The 24,357-nt window shown below is 54.3% G+C and overlaps 1 protein-coding gene across 5 annotated transcripts; it reads left to right on the forward strand.

The window, feature by feature from the left end:
- Positions 1 to 2,572: 2,572 nt before the first annotated feature.
- CDIP1 (cell death inducing p53 target 1) lies at positions 2,573 to 24,024 on the forward strand. 5 transcript variants are annotated; one of them, XM_058035337.1, is made up of 6 exons: positions 2,573 to 2,626; positions 20,583 to 20,680; positions 21,208 to 21,305; positions 21,968 to 22,114; positions 22,360 to 22,624; positions 22,818 to 24,024. In XM_058035337.1, exons 3-6 carry the CDS (start codon positions 21,221 to 21,223, stop codon positions 22,927 to 22,929), a joined length of 609 nt encoding a protein of 202 aa, XP_057891320.1. In that variant the 5' UTR covers positions 2,573 to 2,626; positions 20,583 to 20,680; positions 21,208 to 21,220; the 3' UTR covers positions 22,930 to 24,024. The 5 variants fall into 5 exon arrangements, with proteins under 5 accessions (XP_057891320.1, XP_057891324.1, XP_057891321.1 ...); XM_058035341.1 differs by having other exon boundaries at positions 22,363 to 22,624; XM_058035338.1 differs by lacking the exon at positions 2,573 to 2,626 and adding an exon at positions 14,639 to 15,507.
- The last annotated feature ends 333 nt before the right edge of the window (positions 24,025 to 24,357 follow it).

The raw sequence follows: 24,357 nt of genomic DNA on the forward strand, positions 1-24,357 counted from the left end.
AGACCAGGAGCAGTTGGGCACCTTCTTCATCCCACAGCCGCTTTATTCTCACCCTGCACCTTCTCCAGACAGGCAGCCATGTCCTCCAGGTCTCTGAGCTGGCTGAAAACAGACACCAAAGCTTTGCTCTGGGCAGTGCCAGCTCCTGCAGACCCCCAGCAAAGCAACATCCCAAACTGGGTGGGCTTATAGTGGAGACCCCCTAGCAGTGCTGCCAGGCCCTGGGCATGGCCAGCACTGGGGTGGCACAGAGGACAGTGACCACGTCCCCCCAGCCATGTCAGTGCATGGGACAGAGGGACAAGGGGGCTGCAGCGGCCTGGGGACTCAGATGGGCTGAGTGTGGCCCTGCTATTCACCTGCAAAGGTCTGGTGGCACAACTTGGCACAGTGGCCTGGCATGGCAGAGATGTCCGTGCCCATGGAGCTCTCATGGCTGACGGGTCCCTATGGCCTCGTGCTGCTCCAGCAGTCAGCCCAGCCTGTGTGGGGCCCTGTGGGCCAGCACTGCACGGCCTCAGGACTGAGCTCCCAGCCAGAGCTTCTGAAACCAGACAGCCCCTGAGGTTTTGGGGAGAGAGAAGAGCCCCAGCCATGCTGGAGCCCAGGGCATTACCAGCAAAGGAGCCTGAGAGCCTGCAGCACGTCAGCAGTGAGCACCTCACAGAGAGAGCTTTGCTACAGCTCCTGAGACAGTTCCACTGTGACCAGGAGAGAAATCAACTCTTCACCCCTGCTCCAGAAGGGGAAAACCTGGGCAGCCCCTGGGACTGGACAGGAAACTCCAAATCTTGACACCACCCCCACTGGTGGGTCAAGGGGGTAAAATCCTGCAGTGCAGGAGGGACAAGGGCAATGGAGGTGGCCAGGATACTGGGACACCAGGGGTGGGTGGCTGCTCCAGTGTCTATGAGGGTGACATGGACCCAGACAGCTCACTGCAGCCTTTTAGGAGGCTTCAGTGCATTTTCCATAAGGATTTGTGTAAGATTGCCATCCCAGTCACCTCATGCACCTGTGCCATCCATGCAGGTCTCTGGGGAGCCCAGCCTTTCTGCAAAGAGCTCTCCAGTAACTGGCCCAGCTCTGCTGCATGCACCTTCTGGAAATTTGCTGCAGCTGGGAGCCCTCAGCAGTGGTTTTCAGGGAACAAGAGTGGTGATCATCTGCAGCATGTCTGTGACCTGAGGAACCTTGTACCAGGTCCCCACAGGCATGGGGACATGGCAAGGGGAGCTGAGAAGTGTGTGGAGAAGGCCAGGGCCTGGGGATGTTTCTCTGGGACCCACAGCACCAGCCACACCCAGCCAGCTCATAGTGGTGCCCATGGAGTTCCCCCAAACTGAAGTGAAAGATGTCCAAACGGGAGAAACGTCCCAGCTTCAGCTTTGTCACTCTGGCAAAATTCTGTTGCCTTTGCTTTGTGGTTGTGCTCAAAGCCAAGGTCACAACATGTGAGGTGGGACTGGTCTGGGACTGCCAAGTCTCAAAAGGGATCAAGTGCCAAAATTGCTGCAGGCCAGCCTTTGCTGCCTGTGGAGAAGACAGGAGGGCACAAGGTTGTGCTGCAAGGTGTGAGTGAGGCAGATATTTCTGATCTTACCTACAGCATTTCCCACTCAGAGTCTAAACTTCAACTTGGTGCTGTGGCAATGTCTCCCACTAGATTGTGCCTTGACATGGGGACAGCCTGCCTGTCCCACTGTCACCTGCAGCTGGGCCACTCACTGTGTCACAGGGAGGAGAGGAGCCTGTTCCTGCCTGGGGAATGGGAGCTGTGTGCTCCTGCCCAGAGTGACCCCAGCAGAGCTGCCAGGGCAGGATGGGACCCAGCACAGCCAAATCTCAGAGCAAGTATCTCTGGAGCCCTAGGGGCAGGTGAGAAGTGACTGAAAACCTGTGGCTGTGTTAGAATACTGCTCTTTTAACTGGTCCCTGCAGTGCAGCTAAGACCACTGGAGCCAGATAGGTGTCTTCATGGTTCCACAGGCTCCCTGGTCCTGGGGCAGCCAGAATCCATGGCATGGGCATTGTGGGGCAGGACATCGGCCTGAGCAGGGCATCATGTGGGCATCAGCTGGGACACTGGGTAGGGAAAGCACCATGTGCAGGACAGGGATGAGATGGTGCCAGGGAGGCCTCAGAGCCCCTTCCAGGACCTAACAGGGCTCCAAAAGAGCTGGAGAGGGACTGGGGACAAGGGCATGGAGTGACAGAACAAGGGGGAATGGCTTCGAACTGCAAGAGGGGAAATTAAGGTTAGATATATAGAAGAAACTCTTGCCTGTGACGGTGGTCAGACCCTGGCACAGGGTGCCCAGAGAAGCTGTGGATCCCAAGCAGTGCCCAAGGCCAGGCTGGACAGGGCTTGGAGCAGCCTGCTCTGGTGGCAGGTGTCTCTGCCCATGCCAGGGGGTGGAACAGGATGATTTTTACGATCCCTTCCGGCACAAACCCCGCCGCGATTCCCTGAGCCCGCGGCTCCCGGAGCTGCCCAGCGCAGCAGGCCCGGCCCGGCCCCCGGCTGGCCCAGCGCGGCCCAGGCCCGCCCCGCCGCGGCACCGCCCGCCCAGTCCGGCCCGCCCCGCCCGCCGCCGCCAGGTGCCGGAGCCGCCGCCGGGAGCCGGTAGGTGCCTGTGGGCGGTGGGGATCGGGGCGGGACCGGCGGGGCCCGGGGGGATCCGGGGGGCTGCGGCGGGAAGGCGGCCCGGGCCCCCTCAGCCCCGGCCAGGCCGCGGCGGCCGTCCAGCAGCGGGGCCGGCTGGACACACCGGAGGGAGACGCTGAGAACCGGGGGTGACACTGAGAACCGGGGGTGACACCAGGCGTGGGGGGACGCTGAGAACCGGAGGAGGGATACCGAGCACGGGGGGGGGGGGGGACATTCGGCACTGGGGGGACACCGAGCGCAGACGGGGACGCAGGCAGGAGAAGACCAGCGAAAAGGGATGGAAATCAAGCCCTGGAAGGGCTCGGTGCTCGGCCGTGGCTGCAGCGCTCGCTGCGGGGCCGGGGAGCTCCGGCTGGACGGGGCCGTGGGCCCGGAGAGCAGCGGGAGGCAGCCCTGGCCTCGCACGGGCCTCTATCGCTGACCAATGTCGCAGGGTGCTGTAAAATCTTCCAGAGCTCCCTGTGCCCTCAGCACTGCCGGGAAGGGCTGGGACGGGAGGGCTGGGATGAAATTTAATCGGGTGGAAAGCGAGGTCGCGTACTTGGGAAAAGACTTCCCGGTGTAAGGCGAGCGCTGCTGCCCGGCCGAGGTCATGAGCGGAGAATGGCGGGGGCTGCAGGGAGGGCACAGCTGAGAGAGGAGCAGATGTGATCCGGACAGATCCCACTGAGAGAGGAGCAAATGTGATCCAGACAGATCCCACTGAGAGAGGAGCAAATGTGATCCGGACAGATCCTACTGAGAGAGGAGCAAATGTGATCCGAACAGATCCCACTGAGAGAGGAGCAAATGTGATCCGGACAGATCCCACTGAGAGAGGAGCAAATGTGATCCGGACAGATCCTACTGAGAGAGGAGCAAATGTGATCCGGACAGATCCCACTGAGAGAGGAGCAAATGTGATCCGGACACATCCCGGGAGAGCAGGGAAGCAGGCCTAGGAGCCACTCTGTGTGTTTCCAGTTAGCCCTGCTCTGAGACCAGCTCGCCCAGTGGTCAGGGATGATGAGCCCATTTTAGAGGAGCCGAAAGAAGCTGAGGTGTCTTGACAAGCAGGAAGAGAAGTGATGATGGTGAGGATGATATTGGCAGTGTGAAATGAAGAGGGCTCCTTCAGTTAAGGCATAGTGTGGCACAGCAACAAACAGCAAGGAATAAACATTAGTGGGAAGTTGTGGGGTTTTTAACCATTAGAATGGTGAGATCTGGGTTCTCCCTCCCAAGGGGACTGGAGAGGCAGAAGGTAGCAGCTGTAAGGCAGTGTTTGGTTGCTTTAGGAAAAGCACAGAGGGTGTGGTGGTTGCTGCTAAACAGAGGGATGAGGTTGGGATCCTGGGGAGTGGGAACATGCAGGCTGGGATGGACGCTGCCATGCCAGTGTCCTCTGCATCCTCCACATGAGCCATGCTCAAGGTTGAACTTCTCCAGGTCCCTGCAAGTGTAGGTTTGTGTCCCTTGGCCAGAGGAAAAGCTGCTCTGAGGTGGTCTCCTTGCCCCAGTGAGAACTGGGGAGGGGACTGGCAGTTGTCAGTTCTAGGCTGAGCCTAAAATATCAGGTGGTAGAGATGAGATCAGGCATAATGATTTTAAGTATCAATGTTTTAAATTATAATTCTAGTGGGTTTGGGCTGAGTGTAGAACTCTGAGAAACTCTTTGGGAATATGCACAAGAGCCTCCTGTTTGTTCCCTTCACTCAGAGTACTTAAAAGGAGGCTTTAATTTCAGCAGGGGCCCTGCTGATTTCAGAGTGTGGCCAGAGTAGGCAGCAGGGAAAACTACAGTGAGTGTTACACAGACATAACATGGTATATAACCAAGTATGTCATTCAGTCATGTTCAGGAGTTACAGGCTGCAAACTTCCCTCTCCCAAAGGCTTCTCTGTGTCAATGTTGTGGTGACATCCATGTGCCCCAGGAAGTCCCCAGAAGTGTTCAGCCATGTACCTGCTCTGTTCTCCTCAGGTGTTCCACGAGGAGCTAACTCCTGCTTGGAGGCAGGCAGGTGGTGACTCCATGGCTGTGACAAGGGCAGGGGGATGGAGCAGTGTCCCCAGATGTCCCTGAGCAGTGCCAAGTGCTCAAACGTGCTCAGTCCTGCCCAGCTGCCCTCACAGGGCTGGTGGAGCTGTGTGTGCTCAGGGTGGTGCTGGGAATGGGATGTGTGTGTTCCTGCCACAGGTGTGACAGGGACCGGTCACACTGAGGGAGCTGCTCTGATTTCAGAACCCTTCCTAATAAGATGGAAGACCATGCTGAGCTTCTTGTGTTCCCTCAATGGGTCTTGCACCTCAAATTCAGTTCTGAAGCTCACTTCCTCGTGTTCCTGCTCTGCTCTGTCTCAGCTGCAGTTCCCAAGGGAGGGAGAATGTCTCCCTCAGCACCTGGTGTTGGTTTATGAGCATCTTTGTGAAGGTCGCTTCCAAATCAGCTTTCTCTGAAGCCACAATGGGCACTGCTTTCCTTCTGGATGGAGCACAGGGGGCAAGCACATCCTGGGAGCACAGCTAAGGGCTCCTGTAGCTGAGGAATGCTCAGGCAGGGCTCAGGTTAAAGCCTGTCCACAACATCTGGATGTTTTGGGGGCAGTTTATGTCCTTGTCATGATGTTGGCACCTGCAGAAGTGTTGCCACTGACAGTCTTACTCACTAACACAGCCAAAGAAGGGATGAAAGTAATTTTATTATGTAAAAGAATATAATTTTTTTTCTTTTTAGCTGTGAATTTAGCAGATAAATGCATGTGTTTAAAGGATGGTGTTGGTCTTTCAGTATGAGGAAGAGTGGTTTTGGGAGGAAATACACAAACTTGTTAGTATCTGCTCTGATCCAAGACTTGTTTTCTGCTTGTGGGTAAAGAGAAGTATGAAATTCAGAGTTCTGTGTTTGTGCTACATTGTACAGCTCTATATGTGATTTCTTAGGATTGCTTTAATCAGGAGAGACTATCCTGAATTGAAAAAAGACTAATTTTTTTCAAATAGTGAGTTTTGTGGGGTCTGCACTGGGGCTGGTGCTTCGCTCCTGCCCTGTTAGCAGGGCTCTGTACCATGTTAGAATTTTCCTGTACCTTTCCAGGAAAGGCTGGTGGCTGCCAGGTGAGCCAGAGAGGCAATAAATAGCATTTGCATAATAAGGAGATTAAAATAATGACAAAGCCAGCAAGACTGAATATAGCTGAGCTTCCAGACAGGTGTGCCAGCTTCTCAGAAGGTGTTCTCCCGGAGTGGGCTGAGCACAGGGTGGGCACGACAGTCAGGAAACAGCAAATAGATGCTGATATGTCTGCTGGCTCTTAGCAGCAGTCAGTGATGTCCCAAAAGGACTTGAATTTTTATGCACTACTCTTCCCTTCTCCCTGATACAAGAACAGTAATGGTTTGTATGGGAACTTTAGTAGTTTTGCAGGACACTGGTTTTGCTTCCAGGTCCTGATTTTGCAGCTCTTATGCAGCCTGGAGCCAATCAGCTCTGCTGAGGGTTTCAGAGCAGGGCACCTGAGCACACAAGTGTGCAAACACAGAGCTCTGTGTACACTTTTTCCTTCAAAAAACACACAGTGAGCAACTTCTGCCTTGGGATGTGCTGTTCGCTTGCTGTTTTCCTGCTGTTCCCAAGCAGCACTGGGGATCCATCTCACAACTGGAGAGGAGCAGTGCCACTTCCACGAGCACTGTCAGATCTTTCCATGCCCTGCATAGGACCTGTCTCCTCCTCTGATCAAAGGGGATGCAACTGGAGCAGCTGCCATAGGAAACCACCATCAATTTTCCCACCAGAATAAAGTCTCTGAGGCAAGGGGAGCTCAGATTTTATTTCTGGTGTGGAACTCTCAGGGTGCTGTTACAGTTTTGCTTTGGGCCCCTCTAGTTCTGAGCTGCCTCGTGGCTTCAGGGTTAAATTTGTGTGTTTGTGGTGGTGAGAAGCAGCTGTTTGAGAGCAGCCCTGTTCTGGTATTGGTCTGGGTGGAGGATGGAGGCAGGAGCAAAGTGCTGCATGCTCACATCTCCACGTGGGGCACTTGAGTGCAGCTGTCTTTAATCTAGGCTCTCTTAGCAGGCCTGCACTGAGGGGAAGAAAATAAAAGAAAAGGCCCTAAAAGGTGGCAATGTGATGAACATCTTAGGAACTGTGCAGAGCAGCTGCTGGCAGTGCATGTTTGACTTTGTACCACTTGGCATGATGGAGCCTGAGATCATCAGAGAATGAAGAGCTGACCTGGGGCTTTCTGTGCAAATTAAGGAATAGATTTCATTTTTACTGTGATTACTGGGCATTAGTAATAGTTCTATCCTTTGCCTCCTTTGTACATAAGAAAATGGAATATTACCAGGTTCTCCTATAGATTTTAGAGATGTCTTGTGAAGGCTGCCCTAGAACAGAGGCTGGACAGAGTTACAGAATAAAGCAGGGATTTATTAGGAAGCCTCAGTGGATCCACCTTGGGCAGCACAAGAGCCCAGCCAGGGCTGCACCCAAGATGAACCAAAATGGTCCCAAAATGCCCAACCAGTCGTGGTGTCTCTCACTTTTATAAGTTCTGCTCCATTTGCACCTTGCAGTTCATTGTCCCATTCCACCTTTAGCCCATCCAATCCCACCCTGCTTGTTTTTCTCTCTCCAGCCCACGGGGTTTGTGCTCCTGGGCTGAGATTGGGATCATTTGTCCTTGGTGCCCAGCTGGAGCAGGAATTGTTTTGTCTCCCTGCTCTGTGCACAGAGCTCACCATCCCATAATGTGAAGCTCAGAAGTGCAACACTAAAGCAGCACAGAATCTGGAAAATATAAAAGCTAAAACCTGAGATTAGGATAAAGCATTTGTGCTGAGATGGGGCTCCCACTGCCCTGAACTGTCTCACCTGTGCATGTTCCTGAACCTTCTTTGATACCCAGTCTCTGCATTTAGAAGGAAAATCTTCCTACCTTGCACTAACAGCCTGGCTCCCTATTAACACTTTTGGAAGATGTTTTTAGAAGAAATATTCTGCTTTAAGCTTACACATTTACTGTTCCATCCTGCATTCTGTCTTACAGTCCTAAATTCCATCACACCTTCCTGTGATTCATGCACATCAGCCCATGCTGTGGCTGTGTTTCATCTTCCTTTGCTCCTTGCATTTTGCAGAGAAATGAATTTCACTCTCAGTTGGAACCATGAGAGCCTGTTTGCTCTGGGACAGTTTCCTTGAGCTGTCACTCTGGACTTTGTGTCAAGGTTGGCTCTGTGTGTGAAGGGCTTGTGGTTTTCCCAGCCATTCCCAGAGCTGGGAAGAGGTGAGCAGTCACACCTGGGCACAGGTGATCTGCCACAGGCTGGGGACAGCAGGTTTTGTCCTCTGGGGAGCCATTCCCCACAGGCAGCAGCTCTGAGGGGCTTCCCCCTTCCTACCTTTGCAACTTCAATCTGGCAGTACCCACAGGGCAAGAGAAAATGAATTTAAAGGTGTTTTCCAGATGTGTTTTCAAGCACAGGTGTTTGCTTGAAAAGATAGATGTGGCAGCAACACCCAATTTTCCCAGGCATTCTCCTGGGCAAGGCTGTGAGAAGATCAGAGAAAAGAATGATAAACAATTCTTATCTTCCCTTGCTGCACCTGTTGTTGTGAACATGTGGAATGTGTTATGGAGATTTGTTTACCAAAGGGTGATTTTTTAATTAGTCAATGGTGATTGTGTTTGGATTCAAGGACCAGTTGGGTCCAGACTGTCTGGAAGGGTGATGTGTTATATACTTAATGAGTATAGTAAAATAAAGTGATTGCTCGGCCTTCTGAGAAGCATGGAGTCAATGCTAATTATTACCCCTTTGGAGATGCCATGTTACAATAGATAGGCACCTCCCTTCCCTGATTTGTGAGGGATCATCAAGGAATTGTATGAAAAACAAGCCCCTCATGGCTCAGAAATCTCCTCCCAGAGCCCCACAGCTGGAGAGCAGGTGTAATCTCTCAGATGATGGGTGAGTGAACAAGATTACTGTCCTGGGGAGAATTATTGTACAATTGATTTGATTTAGGTCACAGAACAAAGATTATCATGTGGGAAGAGTTTAGCTGGGGGCCAGGCAGGCTGAGCTGGATGTGAGATGGGAGCCCTTGGCTTTGGCTGCTCTGTTCACAGAGCTGTGGGAAGCCCATCCAAGTGTGTTTTACCTCCTGCCCTTCCACTGTGGGGAGGGGAAAGGGCTCCTCACCCTCTGCTAATGGCATCCCTGAGATGGATCTGCTTTTCCAAAGGGAGAGTATTGCCCAGCCTGTAAATCTTTTGGATGCTAATGCTGCAGAGAAACAAAACTCAGGGCACAAACTGGGAGCAATTTGTGTCCTGGCAGCCAGGGGCTGTGCTGGGAAGCACCAACAACTTTTCCTGGTACAACAATTTGCTTCCCACAAGCAGAGGGAGGGTCAGATGAATTTAATGGCAGTGCCATTTGTTTGCAGAGCTTTTGAAAATAAAGATTGGCTAATATGTTCTGGATTGACTTGCTCATATCTCCAAGACCCAGAACAGCTGCTGTCCCATGGTTTTTCTCCTTCCCTTTTGGGTTGGTTTGTTGTGGGTTGTTTCTTTTTTTTTCCAAATGGCCATGACTCAGCCCTTCCCTGCTGCTCTCTGAGTTTCCTGCTTTCTGAATAGGCTATTCTTGGGACAGCAATTCCTGACAGATAGGAACAAGGGGACTGTTGTGTTGTTTTCTTCTTTATTTCTTCTGTGGCCTAGTAAGTGCTCTGCTTCCCTCTGATTTTTGCCTTTTTCCCACATTACTGAATCCTCCTAAATTGTTGGATGTCATCTGGGACACATTTTTGCCCTTGTAGCAGAGGAGCCCTCTCAGACATGATCCAGGCTTGCACAGCAGCAGCTTTTCTTTCCCAGCAGGATGCTGGGGACAATCCCATGGATGGTTAGTTAGCATGGAGGGTTAGTTTTATCTATTCTAAAGCTTCAATCTGCCTTGGTGTAGCCCCTCCAAGGAGCTGTGCTTGGCTCTCCAGTGGGCAAGGTTGGATCCAGGTGAGGAGCAGCACGTGGTGCCACGTCCGTGGAGGGTCAGGTGGCTCAGCCTGTGTGTACTGTGACAAGTAAAGGGAAAATAGCACCTAGAATTTAAAAACAATGAAAAAACCCTTCCTGATGGCTTTTTTATTGCCCCCCCATGCAGATGAATGATGGATGCTCTTTCTAAAACACTTTGTGGTGCAGTTACCCAGCCTTTTGAAACAAGAAGCTTTTGGATTTGTTCTGAACTTTATTCCTCCTTAGTGTGGGCTGGGGAAAGTCACCTGCTGTGGCAGGGAGCACCCCAGGCCAGGTGTGCTGGCTGCTGCTCTTGGTGTGCACTTGGAAGTGAATGAGTTGTCTAAAACTGAACAACCTTTTGCTGGGTTTAGTTTTATTAAGACCCCAGCTCTTTCTGTCAAGCCACAGTTGTATGTGAGGGAGAAATAGCCTAAACTGTTGTATATTTGCCTTGAAAATACAGTTGGCTTTTTGGAAAACCAGAGGGACTCTATGTTTTCTCAAAGCCTGTAGTTACCAAGAGAAATGTCTCAGACTAGAGGGCTCCAAACACAGGGGCAGTGTTCTTCCCTAGCATCCCTCCACGTTTTTGGATATGCTGGATTGTTGTTAAGCCAACCAAGAGAAAAGCTGCTCTGTGTGTGAGGAGGCTTTGAGAACATTCACTGCCAGATTAAATTAGCCTTTCTGAGAATAAATTAGTGGTTGTGATGCAGGCAGCCCCACTCTCTCCAGCTGTAAAATCTGTGCGTGCTGGTACCCGCAGCAGATAAATGATGTGTTCAGGGCTGTGCTGTTAACAGGAGATTACATTTCTGGCTGGGGATGAATGAAAAGCAGCCAGTTAGATTTTATTGATTTTTTTCTTCAAATGAGAAGCATTTCCTATTAAAGCATTTAATTTTAAAGCATTTTCTTTTAAAAGGAGGGGAAAAGGAACCCATGGGATTCAGTGCAGCTCCATCTTGGGAGGAAATGATGGACTAGAGCCAAAGCTGCACCCCTGCTGCAGTGGCTCCAAGCTGGGGTGGTTTTGAGGTCCTCAGGGATGCCAGTCACCCAGCTCATGGCAGGAGGGGAGCTGGATCCATGTGTTGGAGGGGAGGATAAAGCCTGGAATATGGAGTAGGGGATGGGATTTTTGCTGCTGCCCACTCTTCTGGGTTTGTGTTTTGAGCTGAGCACTGGATAAAAAGCTGCTGCTGGTGTGTGCATGCTGCCCTTTTCTTAGAGGCATCTTTGGTTTGTCTCCTGATTAACCAAATGCCTTTATTCTGCTTTGTGTTGTATCAGGAAGAGCTCACAGGAGGCTGGGCCTGTGCTGAAGGCTCAGCTTGTCCCTCCCACCTGCCCTGCTGGGATCACTCAGCTCCTCCAAAACCTTCATGCAGGCTTTGAACAAGAGGGAAATAGATTCCCTTTCCTGCTGTTAAATATCAGCCTTTTCCCTGGGCCTGTTGCAGGTCTTCACAGAGGTGTCATCTGGGGCATATTTGCGTTTTGGGAGCAGAGGTTTCCCCCAGAGTTCGTGGCTGCCACAGGGAGTGTTAATTGAGCCTTTCAGTCTCTCCTTGCCACGGTTCAGGAGGGCTCAGCGTGGTGGGAGCTCGGTTTGGAGCTGCCTGCTGAGCTGCTGTGATGTGAGGGAAAGCAGTTCCCATCGGTTCAGTGTGGTAACCGTGGCAGCTGCTCTGCCTTCCTCAGGCTCAGGAGAGGATTTGAGCAGCTGAGCTGTTTACCTGCCCTGAGGGCACCCTGCTATTATGGGCTTGAATCTCCCCTGTGCCATCCTGTGCTGGGGGAGCAGTGACCTGTGGGATCTCAGCACCTCAGGACTGAGGTGCAGAGTGGCCGAGACCACCCTTGGGGGGCTCGGAGGTCCTGGGATGTTGCCAGAAGTGTCTGGTGGCTGGACTTTGATCCCACACGGGAGACAACACCTGTATGAGGATGGGAGGATTTCACTGGGGTAAATGGTGAAGGGATAAGTTAATTAGAGTGTAAGACATAGGGTTTAGGATTTCTCTACAGGGGGGTCTAGAGAAGTAAAATGGAGGAATTGGGGCGTGTCCTGTCCTTCTTCTTCTTCTTCTTGGCCTCCATCTTCTGTGGTGGTGGTGGCACTTTGGGATTGGTTATTACTAAAAGTGCACTGGTCAATAAGGGTGAAAGGTATTGGGGGAAATAGGTAAATATTGTATACGTAGTTTTGGGTATAAAGATAGGTGACCGCCCCGGGGGCTCTCAGTGTGCTCATGGCTGGCTGCTGTGCAGACCTCTGTCGGGCCGAGAGAAAATCTTTTAGATAAATAACTAATAAACACTGAAGACCGAGAAAAGATCTGAAGACTCTTTTCGTCCTTTGGAGCACGGGCTGCCCAAGGCCACCCCGGGCCTTTCCAGGCCATAAAAACAGCCGAGAAAGAGACAGTGACCCTGCCTCAGGACTGCTCCAAAGCCCTGCCCAGAGATGGAGCAGTGAGGCGCTGAGGGGTTCTGTGACAGAGAAGGGGCTTGGAAGAGCCCAGAGCAGGGAGCTGGGGAGGGATGTGAGGGCTGTGCTGTGTGTTAGGGCTGCTTGGAGTCCAGCTCTGTCCCAGATTTCAGTGGGAGCTTTGGGGAAGGGGTTATGAAGGAGTTGGCAGGAACTGGTGCTGCAGATTGAAACCACAGTCATGGAGGAGTGAAAATGATTTTGCTGGACTGGCCAGTTCAGGTGGGAACTGGAGGAAGAACTGGGGATGGCAGGAGCTCTGTGTAACTCAGGGGTGCCCAGCACTGGGCACACTCAGTGGCTGTTGATTAATCCAAGGGTTTTCCCCTCTGGGACATCATCATCCATCTTTGAGCAGCCCAAATGAGTTGGGCTTGGGAGCAGGGCAGTGCCAGTGCCCTCCTCCTGTCCCAGTGCCAGGGGACAATCCAGCCCCGTGCTGGTGGCCCTGGGAGAGGTCCCAGTCTGAACTGGGCAGTTCTGTGGGAGCAAGGAGGTGAGTGTGCTAACAGGAATGGCCTCAGCATGGAAGAGTTCCTCCAGTGCACATGCTGGGATGTGTGTGGCTGCTCCTTGCTGGGACTCAGGAGACATCTCAGACCTCACACACACGATCCTGCTGAACCCCAAACCCCTCTCCTTTGCAAAGAGTGAGTCTGGGCCTTACATAAAACTCAGTGACACAGGGCATTTCTCACTAGTCCTCAGAAAAAGTGCAAGGTGACATTGTACCAGTTAAATGTGAGTGTCAGCAGCTTCCCTGGCACCAGGCAGGGGGATCTGTGAGCATGGGAAATGCTCCTGCTGGAGACTGGAGCTACAGCGACTGCTGCTCTCCTCAGTGCCTGGCAAATGTTCTGTACAGCCCTGAAAATGGATCTGGAATCACCACCAATGTATTCCAAATTATTTCATTGTGTTGCAAAATCTGCAAGGGAATTCTGAATACGCTCTTGGGCTCTGATTAATTCTGAAGCTGAAATGCAAAACTGCTGATCAGCTCTGATTCTAATTTCTTCCTCCCTTGGAGCTCTCTGTGTCATTTAATGGACGTCACACATGTCCTCAGTCTGATTCAGCAGTGATGTAGCTCTGCTATTTGACTTTCTCTCAAAAATTGTACAGAAGGAGGGAGAAATGAAAGAGTGAGTGTTTAAAGAAATAAAATATTTTTAATGTGATGTTGGAAAGGGAATCTGTAAAACCCTGGGCTTTGCTGTGAGACACAGTGGGTACTCATTGTGTATTCACCTTATCTGTGCTGGTCACCCCCAAATGGGAGACAGCAGGAGATGCTTTTTTGTGTAGGTAACTGAAGAGCAATACTTGGTGCCTGGGAATGACCTGGGGTGCTCCATGGAGAACCTCCAGGCTGCCCAGTCTCCAAACCATGAGTGCTGGGAGTGGGAGGGACTGACAGTGCTGCCTTTGATCCCTTCCTAGCTCATCCCTAAGCCTCTGTTCTGGGCTGCCATCAGAGGTGAGCTCGGATCTGTGACTGTGCTTAAGAGCTCTGGATCTTCTCCTGACCTCCTGAGGCTCCTGCTTGCTGTTAAGCTTCTTGAGCTGGGGTATTTTTGCTTGCTTGTTTCAATGAGCAGCTATTCTTGTGGCACAGTTGTGCTTCACGCTACATTAAAACACACTCTTGGAGTAGATGTTGGGTTTAGTTGCTTGAGATTCTGGCAGGTTGTGTTATCACTGTTATTAACAGATATCAAAGGGATGATGTAATGCAGGATGTGTCCTCTCAGGGGGGAAATTAAGTAGATACAGAGGACTGGAGGCAACAGCTGCTGCTGTCACTGGATGCTTTCCCATGGATGTTATCAAGTGTGAGCTTGGATCCTTTGTGAACTGCAGTGAAAGTCTCACGGAGAAGCTCTCTGCTTCCCCAGGGGTTTGGCTTGCAGCTCCCTCCCTTTCTCATCTCTCTGGAGCACATTGGTAGGATGCAGAGGAGCTCAGCTTTATCTTTAATGTTGCTTTAATCACATCCATGAGCACACCTGGTGTTTTGCAGCCTGGCTTCTCCTGTGCAGCCAGGAAGGGTCTGAACAGGGAGCACCTCCTGAGTGGGACAGTGGCAGCCTGGGGGGCTGCCTGGCTCCCTGCTTGCTCTGTGCTCACAGAACTGCCTTTTGGGGGCCAAATTCAGCTGCCCTGGTGGTGCAGAGTGCTCTGTCTACACCTCAGCTTTTCCCCAGGAAGGGCTGGGGTCCAGTTTTGAAGTGTGGGGTTGTGACCTCCTCGTCCCTTGCAACCCCTCGTGGATGTCACCGTGAGCTCTTTGCCAGCGTGATGCTTCCCACAGCCCTGTGGCACATCCTGGGAGCCAGCAGCAGAGAGAACAACCCACCCCAGTTTGTTCTTTTCTTTTTGGCCGGTTTTTCTTTAAATATCCAGGTTAAGCAGGTCCTGGCAAGGCTGTTTCTGCAGCCCCGTGTGAAGAGCCAAGAGAGCTTGGTCAGCCCATCGGGAGGCAGCACTGGAGAGAATCCCAGAGGCGGCAGCAGGTCCTGCAGGCATTTCTCCTGCACTTAACCCTTCGTGGGAGCTGCAGATGGAGCCTCCTTGTTTTAAGCAGGGAGGATTTTGTGTCTGGTTTCCCTGATATCCATGAGGAGGAGCTGCTGGATGTGGTGATTTGAATCTCTGGCCAAGGACAGCTGAGCCGGGGCTGCGCTGTGGAGATGATCTGATTGTGCTTTGGATTTAATGCCCTGGCAAATCTTGCTTTGGATACAGCACCTGGCTGGCAGCGAGGATCCTGCTCTGAGGTGGTTTGTGTGCTGGGTGATGGTGGCACACAGAAGGTCACAGGATTCCTGCAAGGTCCCCAGGTAAAAACTGCAATGGGGAAGCTGCTCCGGAGATCCACGCACTGGAGAGCAGAGCAGGGAGCTCTGGCTGTCTGACATACCTGCTTCAAATGATGAAAAACCTTCTTCTGCAGCATTCCTTTGTTTTAAAGGAGAGCTGCTGGCCTGCCTTGCCAGCTGAGCTTTCTGTGCCTGCACTGAAGGAACAGCCTGACCCTCCTGGAAGAAGGAGTTTTCTGCAGCTGAAATCTTAGTGCAGAAGTGTGGAAGAAATCTGCAGTTCTGGGAGCAGCCTGGCTGTTCCTGAACAGTGAGTTTGTGCTGCCTGGCAGTGACTTGGACTTGGGAAAACGCAGCTGAGTTGCTCAGAAAAGGAACAGAGCTTTCCTTCAGTCCTTCGCTGGGGTTTGTTTCCATCGGCGCCGTGCGGAGCGTTGCAGCATGCGCCCCCTTGCTGCCTTGGCTGAGAGCAGGCTGAGGAGCTGAGGAGGTGCTGCCAAGGTCAGCAGTGGGTAAAGGAGCGGGTACACGGTCAAGGGTTGCCAGGACATCCTCTCTGAAGGAGGCTGGAGCACTCTGTGCTGTTCATTCCTCCTCCTGGTTCTGGGGAGGTGATGTGCAGGCTGCGGGCAGCAAATGCGCATGGGAACAGGCAGAGCTGAGGGGGAGCTTTGGCTTGTTTGCATGGAAAACATCTTTTTGTTGTTCTGCATAAAAACCAGGCAGAAATAACCACTGGCAGTGCTTGCTCAGCAGAGATTGGTGCTGCCTTTCCTTTGGAGGTAAGAGCTGTCTGGTGGGATTGTGTGTGGTGGGAGCTGAGCCACAGCCCTGCACAATGTGCCAGAGGGCACAGCATGGAGAGGGCAGAGCCTGGCAGCTCTGGGCACAGCACAGGGAGAGGGCAGAGCCTGGGAGCTCTGGGCATAGGAGGGAGAGAGCAACATCCCTGGGAGCTCTGGGCACAGCACAGAGAGGGCAGAGCCTGTGAGGTCTGGGCACAGCATGGAGAGGGCAAAGCCTGGGAGCTCTGGGCACAGCATGGGCAGAGGGCAACATCCCTGGGAGCTCTGGGCATAGGAAGGAGAGAGCAACATCCCTGTGAGATCTGGGCACAGCACAGAGAGGGCAAGGCCTGGGAGCTCTGGGCACAGCATGGGCAGAGGGCAGAGCCTGGGAGCTCTGGGCACAGCATGGAAAGGGCAACATCCCTGGGAGCTTTGGGCACAGCATGAAGAGGGCAGAGCCTGGGAGCTCTGGGCACAGCACAGGGAGAGGGCAGAGCCTGGGAGCTCTGGGCACAGCACAGGGAGAGGGCAAAGCCTGGGACCTCTGGGCACAGCACAGGGAGAGGGCAACATCCCTGGGAGCTCTGGGCACAGCATGAAGAGGGCAGAGCCTGGGAGCTCTGGGCATAGGAAGGAGAGAGCAACGTCCCTGTGAGGTCTGGGCACAGCACAGAGAAGGCAAAGCCTGGGAGCTCTGGGTTCAGCATGGAGAGGGCACCATCCCTGTGAGCTCCAGGCACAGGTGTAACAGGGAATGTGCAGCTCCAGGCTGGGTTTGGAGGTGCTGTTCAGGAATGTCACTCTGGAGGAGGCTGATAGGGATTGCCACAGTCAGGGTATGGCTCTGTCCCCCTCAGCACACCCTGCCCAGCTCTCCCTCCTTGCTGCCCCTAAAGCTCCTTTTGAAGAGGAACAGACTTTGGCTCAAATGACATTTTGGCAGCCTCTGACTGGCCTTTTGTGCCTTCCTAGTCTCAGTGTTTCCCAGTTTCTGGAGCATGTCACCTGTAGCACACAGGTATCTTTCCTGGGGCCAGGAAAACTGGGATGGTGTTGGCCACAATGCTGTTCCTATCTCTAAAGCATTTCTGAATGCTGGGCTCAGTGAGGGCCCAACATCTTCAGGCCCCTTGGCTTTTAAAGCTGTATTTCCAAAAGCTTGGAAGCTGCAATCTGCATCTCTTTGATGTGCAGTGAAGCTGAAAGTGCTTGTATATTTTCTCTTATTTATTCATTGAATTTCAGTGTGGCTTTTTTCCTTTTTTAAATATCAGAAATTCTTTTTTTTTTCATGGAGGAAGAGCTCCAAAAATGTGCAGCAGCAGCTTTGGAAGTGTCAACGTCGCTGAACGTGGCTGAGTGTGAACAAATGCTGCTTCCTGTGTCAGGGCTGGAGCCACTGCTCCCATGGAGGAGGCAAAGCTGAGTTTGTGGGCATCTCAGTCCCAAGTGCAGCAGCAGCAGCAAGGACACACAGGCTGTTGGAGTGTGGGATGGAGCTCAGAGCTGACTCAGAGCACCAGCAGGGCTCACACGTGAGCTGGACCTGCCAGCATCTGCTCTGCCCTTGCCAGGTTTGTCCCACCCGTGGAGATTTCATCTGTGAGGAGGCAGCCTGAGGCACAAACAGCTGCTGCTGGGGAGGAATGGCAGGAGCAGAGCAAATCTGAATTAACTGTGTCCATTCTCTTCGTGGCAGTGTTTGGTTTATGGTGTTACCTGTTCTGGTGGCACAATACTCCCTGGTCCCACTGCACACCAGTTGTTTTTGGTGGGTTTGGGAAGCAGGTGGGACGTGCAGACCTTTCCATGTTTGAATCCCAAACTGTTTCTGCAGTGATGTAACAGAGGGAAATGCAGCCAGCATGGGACACTGGGACACTGCACCCTGACACATCAGCTCCTCTCATCTGCTGGGAGTTGCTTTGTATCAGTTTTGAGCATGTCAGTGATGGGAACCAGGGCTTTGGGGTATTGATCAGTGCCCTCTGCACAGGGGATGGAGGGACAGGACACAGGGAATGGCTCCCACTGCCAGAGGGCAGGGATGGATGGGATATTGGGAATTGGGAATTGTTCCCTGTGAGGGTGGGCAGGCCCTGGCACAGGGTGCCCAGAGCAGCTGTGGCTGCCCCTGGATCCCTGGCAGTGCCCAAGGCCAGGCTGGGCAGGGCTGGGAGCAGCCTGGGACAGTGGGAGGTGTCCCTGCCATGGCAGGATGGTGGAATGAGATGAATTTAAGGTCCTTTCAAACCAAACCATTCTGGGATCCTACAGTCCCTCAGTTGCTGAGCTGGGGGTGCTGAGCACAGGAAGGAGGTGGGATATAAAGCTCTGTGTCCCCACAGGCAGGGCTGGTGCTGCCCACAGTGCCTGGGCTGTGTGAGAAGCCTCAGACAGCCCTCCTGGGGCTGAGAGCTGGGATCTGAGCAGGGCACCTGGAAATGTGCTGCCATCTTCTCACCCAGAAGCTGCCAGGAATGGTCAGGGAGCACAGAACCAGGGAGCACACGGGGACTGAGGCCATGGCAGGGTGGGCCAAGCCCTTTCTGTGTGAGGCTGTGATGGAGCTGTGCTGGCTCTGTCTGTCACACTGCTGTGCCCCAGCAGGTTAATGGGAATCTTTTCCATTTTCTTTAGCAAATATCAGTTCCCTGGGGGGCATGGGGGTCCTTTGCCTGGCTTTGTGTTTAACTGATTGTGCTGGTTCTGGTTGCATAGTGGATTTATCCTCTGTAGTTAGTTTGCAGAGGAAGCCAGTAAAAGCTGTTCTTCCAGTTGAGAAGAGCTAATCTGCATTTGTAGCTGGAAATAGCATCTCCTCTCTCCATCCTGCTCTGATAACCAGCTCCTTTTGAGTCTCAGGAGCTTGCAGTGAATCCTTGCTCCAAAGGACCTGCACAAAACATTGGTGATTCCATCAGAACTTCAACCTGGTCATTTTGGATGGTAATTTTGGAATACTGCAGAGCTGTCAATGGGGAGGGATTGCTCAGTGCCAGGGGGAAGCCCAGTGTCCCCTGGTATCCCACAGAGCTCTCTGTCAGAAATGGGCTGAGTTTTGTGCTGCTCACATTAAGATGAAAGAAAGCACAGGAGAGAAACAGCTTCTAAGAGGCTTAGAAGCAACAGGCTTTATTTTCCTCCTGGGAAGGGCACACAGCCAACATCTTGCTCTTTACAGATCTCTCTTAATAAGCAGAATATTGCATTAGGAGCCAACTGAGGCTGCCAAGTGTGAGCAGAAGGGCCCTGCATCCCTCAGCTTCCCTCATCCCAGGGCACGTGTGGCTCTGGCAGCCAGGTCTGGCACCCCTGGGCAGGGTGGCAGCTTCATGGCTCCCCCTGGGGCTGTTGCTTCATCTCACGGGTGTGGATGGAGTGCCTGGTGAGGCCTCCTCCTCTCCTGCCTTCTCTTGCCAGCTGCTTTGATGGGGGGAGTGTTGAAAGATGATGATGGGAAAGCAGCATGTGAGCAGGAATGGGAGGAGATGTGGTGTGGGCACAGTTGGCTGTGAGGGAAGGAAGGAAGGAAGGAAGGAAGGAAGGAAGGAAGGAAGGAAGGAAGGAAGGAAGGAAGGAAGGAAGGAAAGCTCCCTGGTGTCCCCAGGTAAGCACTCTGGGGTGCTCTGCTTGGGCTGGGCTCATCCACAAGCCCTGCAGGCACGGGCACAGGAAGGTCTGAGGCTCCTGGGTGTGCAGAGTTGGCTGCTTTGAGAAGAATAAATCCTCCTTTTCTTCACATCCCTACTGAGCTAAAAGGAGCACGGCCCAGTTTGAGCTTTGTAGGTCACTGAAGGAGAAGGCAGGCTCTGCAGTGTGCCTGGAAATGCTCTCTGCCATGGCAACTCTGCTTGCCTGGCTCTTCAGGAGGAAACTGGAGGGAGAAGCAGGAGAAGGATGATGACCCCCAGCTGCCCTGGTGTTACTCTTTGAAGCTGTGTGGCTTCAGCTTGGGGGGAGAAATTGTAGTCAGGAAATCTGGACAGCCTGGGGGAGACCCTGTGACACCCTGTGAGACCCTGTGACACCCTGTGACACCCTGTGACACCCTGTGCCTGTCAGGAATGGGCTCAGCCCCTGGGGGATCAGGGAGCAGCAAAGCTCAGGTGCTCCCCTGATCCAGGATTGAATTCCTGCTGCCTGGCAGGAGGCTGCTGGGTGGCAGGGAGGGTGAACTAGGAAAAAAGGAGTAGAATGAAGCAAAGCCATGCAGGTGAGGGAGGGATGGGTGTTCCTGCCTTGCTTGCCAAGTCTTTGGCTCTGCCTGGACCTGGCAGCTGCAGGTGGAGGTGGCTGAGCCCCAGGGACGCCTCTGTGGGCACAGCTCAGTGCAGGGCTGTGCCAGGCTGGCTGCCAGGGCAGGCTGTGCCAGGCTGGGCGGGTTGGCACGCTCTGGTGCCAGCAAAGGGGACAAGCAGAGTCACATTTGCTCCTGGGCTGTTGGGTGAAGGATGGAGCTCCCAGAGCTCCCTGGGCTCTGACAGCAATGGCACCCTGTGCCAAGCACTGAGTGAGCAGCCTCTCCCTTGTATTTCCCAATTTATCACATCCTACCAGCTATAACTGAGCCACTGGACATGGGGAAATCAGGTTTCTGGATGTTGTTGCACTTCCTTGGATCTCAGAGGGTGTCAGGGGGCTGTGCCATGTGCCAGGGACACAGAGCCCCATGCCTGCCACTGAGGGGGCACAGGGGGAGAGCAGGGGTTTGGTGTGGCAGGCAGGACAGTGCTGCAGCTCTGCCTCCTCTCCATCTCTAATTCACTTGCAATTCCTTTGACACAGACCCAGTGGAAGAAGTCACCTTCCCAACTACCCTGCTCAGAGGAGCTGCTTCTCTCAGCTGTCAAGGCCTCTGAGTGTTGCTGCAGGGAAGAGGACAGGTAAATTCTACCCCATGGAAAGTAACAGCCCCAGCTGTTAAATATGATCTTACCTTCACTCACTGGGTTTATTTTGAAATGTTTTTGGAAATGCTCTGTGGGTTTGCAGCCTCTGTCCAGGCTCAGGGTGGGGGTCCTGCCGTCCCTCAGGGCACAGCCTTGTGTCACTGAGGGTGGAGCTCTGGGGCTGTGGGCAGCTCTTCCCCACCTTTGGCACCCCAGTGATGCAGCCAAGCCTTGGCACAGCACATTCCAGCCCAGCACTGCCCTGGGGTGTGGCCACACAGCCCAGAGCTGCCCTGATGAGCTCTGTGCACCAGGGGGGCTTTCCATGGAGCTGGCAGGAAGATTTTACACCTTGGGGTGGCTGCCTGCTCAGAGCCTGTGCAGCTTTGGGGCTGTACCCCTGCTGCTGCCCGGGGGGAGCTGGGGCTGGTGCAGTTCCTGTCACCTCCATCCCCAGCACCACACCAGCTCCATGTGCCACCGAGGCTGCCAAGGTCACCTGAAGGTTTCTGTCCCTGCAGGGCTGCCTGAGCCATGTCCAACGATCCCCCCCCGCCCTACCCGGGGGGCCCCTCGGCGCCGCTGATAGAGGAGAAGCACGGCCCCCCCTCAGCACCAGGTACTGGGGGGCACTGGGGGGCACTGGGGGGCACTGCCACACACAGCACCCAGCTGGGGCTGCCCTGGGCCTGCCTGGCTCCCTCTGTCCCCATGGCACCCCTGGGGGAGGCAGGAGGGCTCCAAGGGGCAATGATCCAGCTCAAAGCCTGGCACTGCTCCTGTTCTGGGGTGAATTTGGGTTTCTTGTGGCCCAGAGGAGTGTGACAGAGTTCACAGGGGTCTGAGGATGAGGGAAGAGACAAAGATCTGACTCCATGTTTCAGAAGGCTGATTTATTATTTTATGATATATATTAAAACTATACTAAAAGAATATAAGAAAGGATCTATTAGAAGGCTGGCTAAGAATAGAAAAAGAAAGAATGATAACAAAAGCTTGTGTCTCGGACAGAGAGTCTGAGCCAGCTGACTGTGATTGGTGTTAATTAGAAACAACCACATGAGACCAATCACAGATGCACCTGTTGCATTCCACAGCAGCAGATAATCATTGTTTGCATTTTGTTCCTGAGGCCTCACAGCTTCTCAGGAGGAAAAAATCCTAAGGAAAGGATTTTCCATAAAACGTGTCTGTGACAGAGGAGGATGTGGCTTAAGGGGTTGCCCCCACCTCTTGTCTCCCTTCCCTGCCTCCTTGGCTGCTGACTGTGTTTCCTTTCAGAGGGTGTCACCCCAGTGGTGGGACAGCCCCAGGGGGTTCCTGTCCCCCCTCCTGAGTTTGGACCTCCCCCATATGAGCCCCCCTCTCAGCCGGGGTTCATCCCCCCCCACATGCCCACGGATGGCTCTGGGCCCTACGTGCCACCAGGTGAGTCCTGCAGGGGCTGGGGACAGGGTGGGGGCTGGCAGCAGCAGCACCAGCGTTTCCTGGTGCCCAGGAGGGGCTGGAGCTGCCATTTGGAGCTTGCAGGAGGCTCCCTGGGATGGGGTGGGGGCACAGTGCCTGTGGCAGGGCTGGCACCAAGGCTGCACTCAGAGGGTGGGGTTGCAGCAGGGTCTGGCCTCTCCCACCATGTGCAGAGGTGCTCACTTGTTTGTGTTTCTCATTCACAGCAGGATATTACCCACCCCCAGGCCCCCACCCCCCCATGGGCTACTACCCTGGCCCAGGCCCCTACCCCTCTCCTGGTGGCCACACGGCCACAGTGCTGGTGCCCCCGGGAGCTGCCACCACGGTGACAGTGCTGCAGGGAGAGATCTTCCAGGGAGCCCCTGTGCAGACTGTGTGTCCCCACTGCCAGCAAGCCATCACCACCAAGATCTCCTACGAGATTGGGCTCATGAGCTTCCTCCTGGGCTTCTTCTGCTGCTTCGTGGGGTAGGTGCTGCAGGCAGAGCTGGGGCCTCGTGCTGGGTACTCAGCCTGGTCCTGGGTGGCCTTGGCTGAGCTGTTGGGCACGGGGGGGACCTGGGCACAGGGGTTCCTGGGTGACAGCCCCTCCAAGAACATCTCTTGCCCCGTGCCCAGGGGCTGTCCCAGCTCAGCCTCTCTGCCTGTCCCTGTGCTCCAGGTGTGATCTCTGCTGCTGCCTGATCCCCTGCCTGTTCGATGACTTCAAGGATGTGACACACACGTGTCCCAACTGCAAGGCCTACATCTACACGTACAAGCGCATGTGCTAACGGCACCCGGGAGCCTCTGGAACGCCGCCGGCCCCGCCCCGCTGCCGCCCGTCCGTCCGTCTGTCCCTCCGTCCGTCCCCGCGTGTGCATCGCCCTCCCCTCGCTTCCCGCCGGTGGTGTGTGTGTGTGATCCCGGCTCCTCCCGCAGAGCTGCCAGCACTGCCCCGGCTCTGCTCCTCCCCGGCAATCGCTGGCTTGGTGACGCAGGGGCACGGGGGAGGTGTGGGAGCTGCCCTGCAGTGCACAGGCACGGGGGGCATCGCTCTGCACCCCGTTACCCTGCAGGTGTGAGCGAGGCCCCCGCACCTGGAGCAGCTGCTGGAGGTGCCCAGCCCGGTCCCACCGTGCAGGATGGGCTGGGATGGGAGCCCAGGAGGGGATCCAGGCAGCCCTCGGTGCCCTCCGGGGATGCAGCACAGCCTTTGTGGCACTGTCAGCAAGGGGCTCAGTGACAAGGACACAGGGCAGTGCCACACACCGCTTTCTGTGTGGTTCAAAGCCCCTGCCCGAGGGGAGGCAGAGCTGCCTGTAAGCACAGAGAGGGGCCCGGCAGCAGCACCGCACCCTTATCAGCACCTGCGTCCTGCCCGGCGGCCGCTCCAGCTGCATGCGCCTCCTCCTCCTCCTCCTCCTCCTCCCAGCCCCGCCCGGCTCCGGGGGCAGGACAGCCCCAGCAGCCCCGGCCCCGAGCGCCAAAGCACACCCGGCATGTCCTGGCTGCCCGGCACGTAGAGTAGAGGAGTTTGTAACCAGGCTGCAGCTCCAGAGCCGCCCTGGGCCCCGCAGGGTCTCCTTGCATGTGGTGTAGGGGGTGTTTGAGCTCACTCACCTGAGGCAGAAGGAAGGGGCAAGCAGGCAGCCACAGGAGCTGCCAGCAGCGCTCCCCCGGCAGGGTGAGAGGGGCTGGGAGCCGAGCTCAGCCTCTCGGCTGCTCCTCCTGCCCCTGGCCCTGCAGCTCCCAGAGCAAAGTGGGGAGGGCTCTCAGTACACAGGTCTGCAAACACAGCCTGGCCTGCACAGGCAGCTGCTGTTTGCTCAGGGCTGGAACTGTGGCACTAGTCAGTGTTTTTATGTAAATAAATAACAGACCCTGAACCCGTGTGTGAAATCTTTTGTTCTCTCCTGCTCAAAATTTACAGCAGCTCTGCCTGCAGGGGAGCCAAGGATGAGGGCAGGGTGGGGGTACAGGGGTACCAAGCACAGGAGGAAGAGCAGCAGCTTCCCTACCCTGCCAGGAACCCCTCACACAGGAGAGCCCCAAGCCCTGACAGCACCTGGCTGTGTCCTCAGCAGGGCAATGAGCCTCCCCAGGGAAACAGCAGGGACAGGGGGGTGCCAGGGCAGGAGTTTCTCAGGGACTGCATCAGTCAGAGACAAGTGGGGGACTGCACTCCCTTTCTCCCCCTCACCCCCTCCCCAGCCCCCTCA

This window comes from Melospiza georgiana, chromosome 16 (assembly GCF_028018845.1).
Source record: "Melospiza georgiana isolate bMelGeo1 chromosome 16, bMelGeo1.pri, whole genome shotgun sequence".
Lineage (NCBI taxonomy): Eukaryota > Metazoa > Chordata > Aves > Passeriformes > Passerellidae > Melospiza > Melospiza georgiana.

What these genes read in the sequence shown, in the direction of transcription:
- CDIP1 (XM_058035337.1), top strand. Translation starts at nt 21,221, where the DNA reads ATGTCCAACGATCCCCCCCCGCCCTACCCGGGGGGCCCCTCGGCGCCG. An exon ending in CGGCCCCCCCTCAGCACCAG is followed by an intron (nt 21,306 to 21,967) that starts GTACTGGGGGGC and finishes GTTTCCTTTCAG; the next exon opens with AGGGTGTCACCCCAGTGGTG. An exon ending in TGGGCCCTACGTGCCACCAG is followed by an intron (nt 22,115 to 22,359) that starts GTGAGTCCTGCA and finishes TCTCATTCACAG; the next exon opens with CAGGATATTACCCACCCCCA.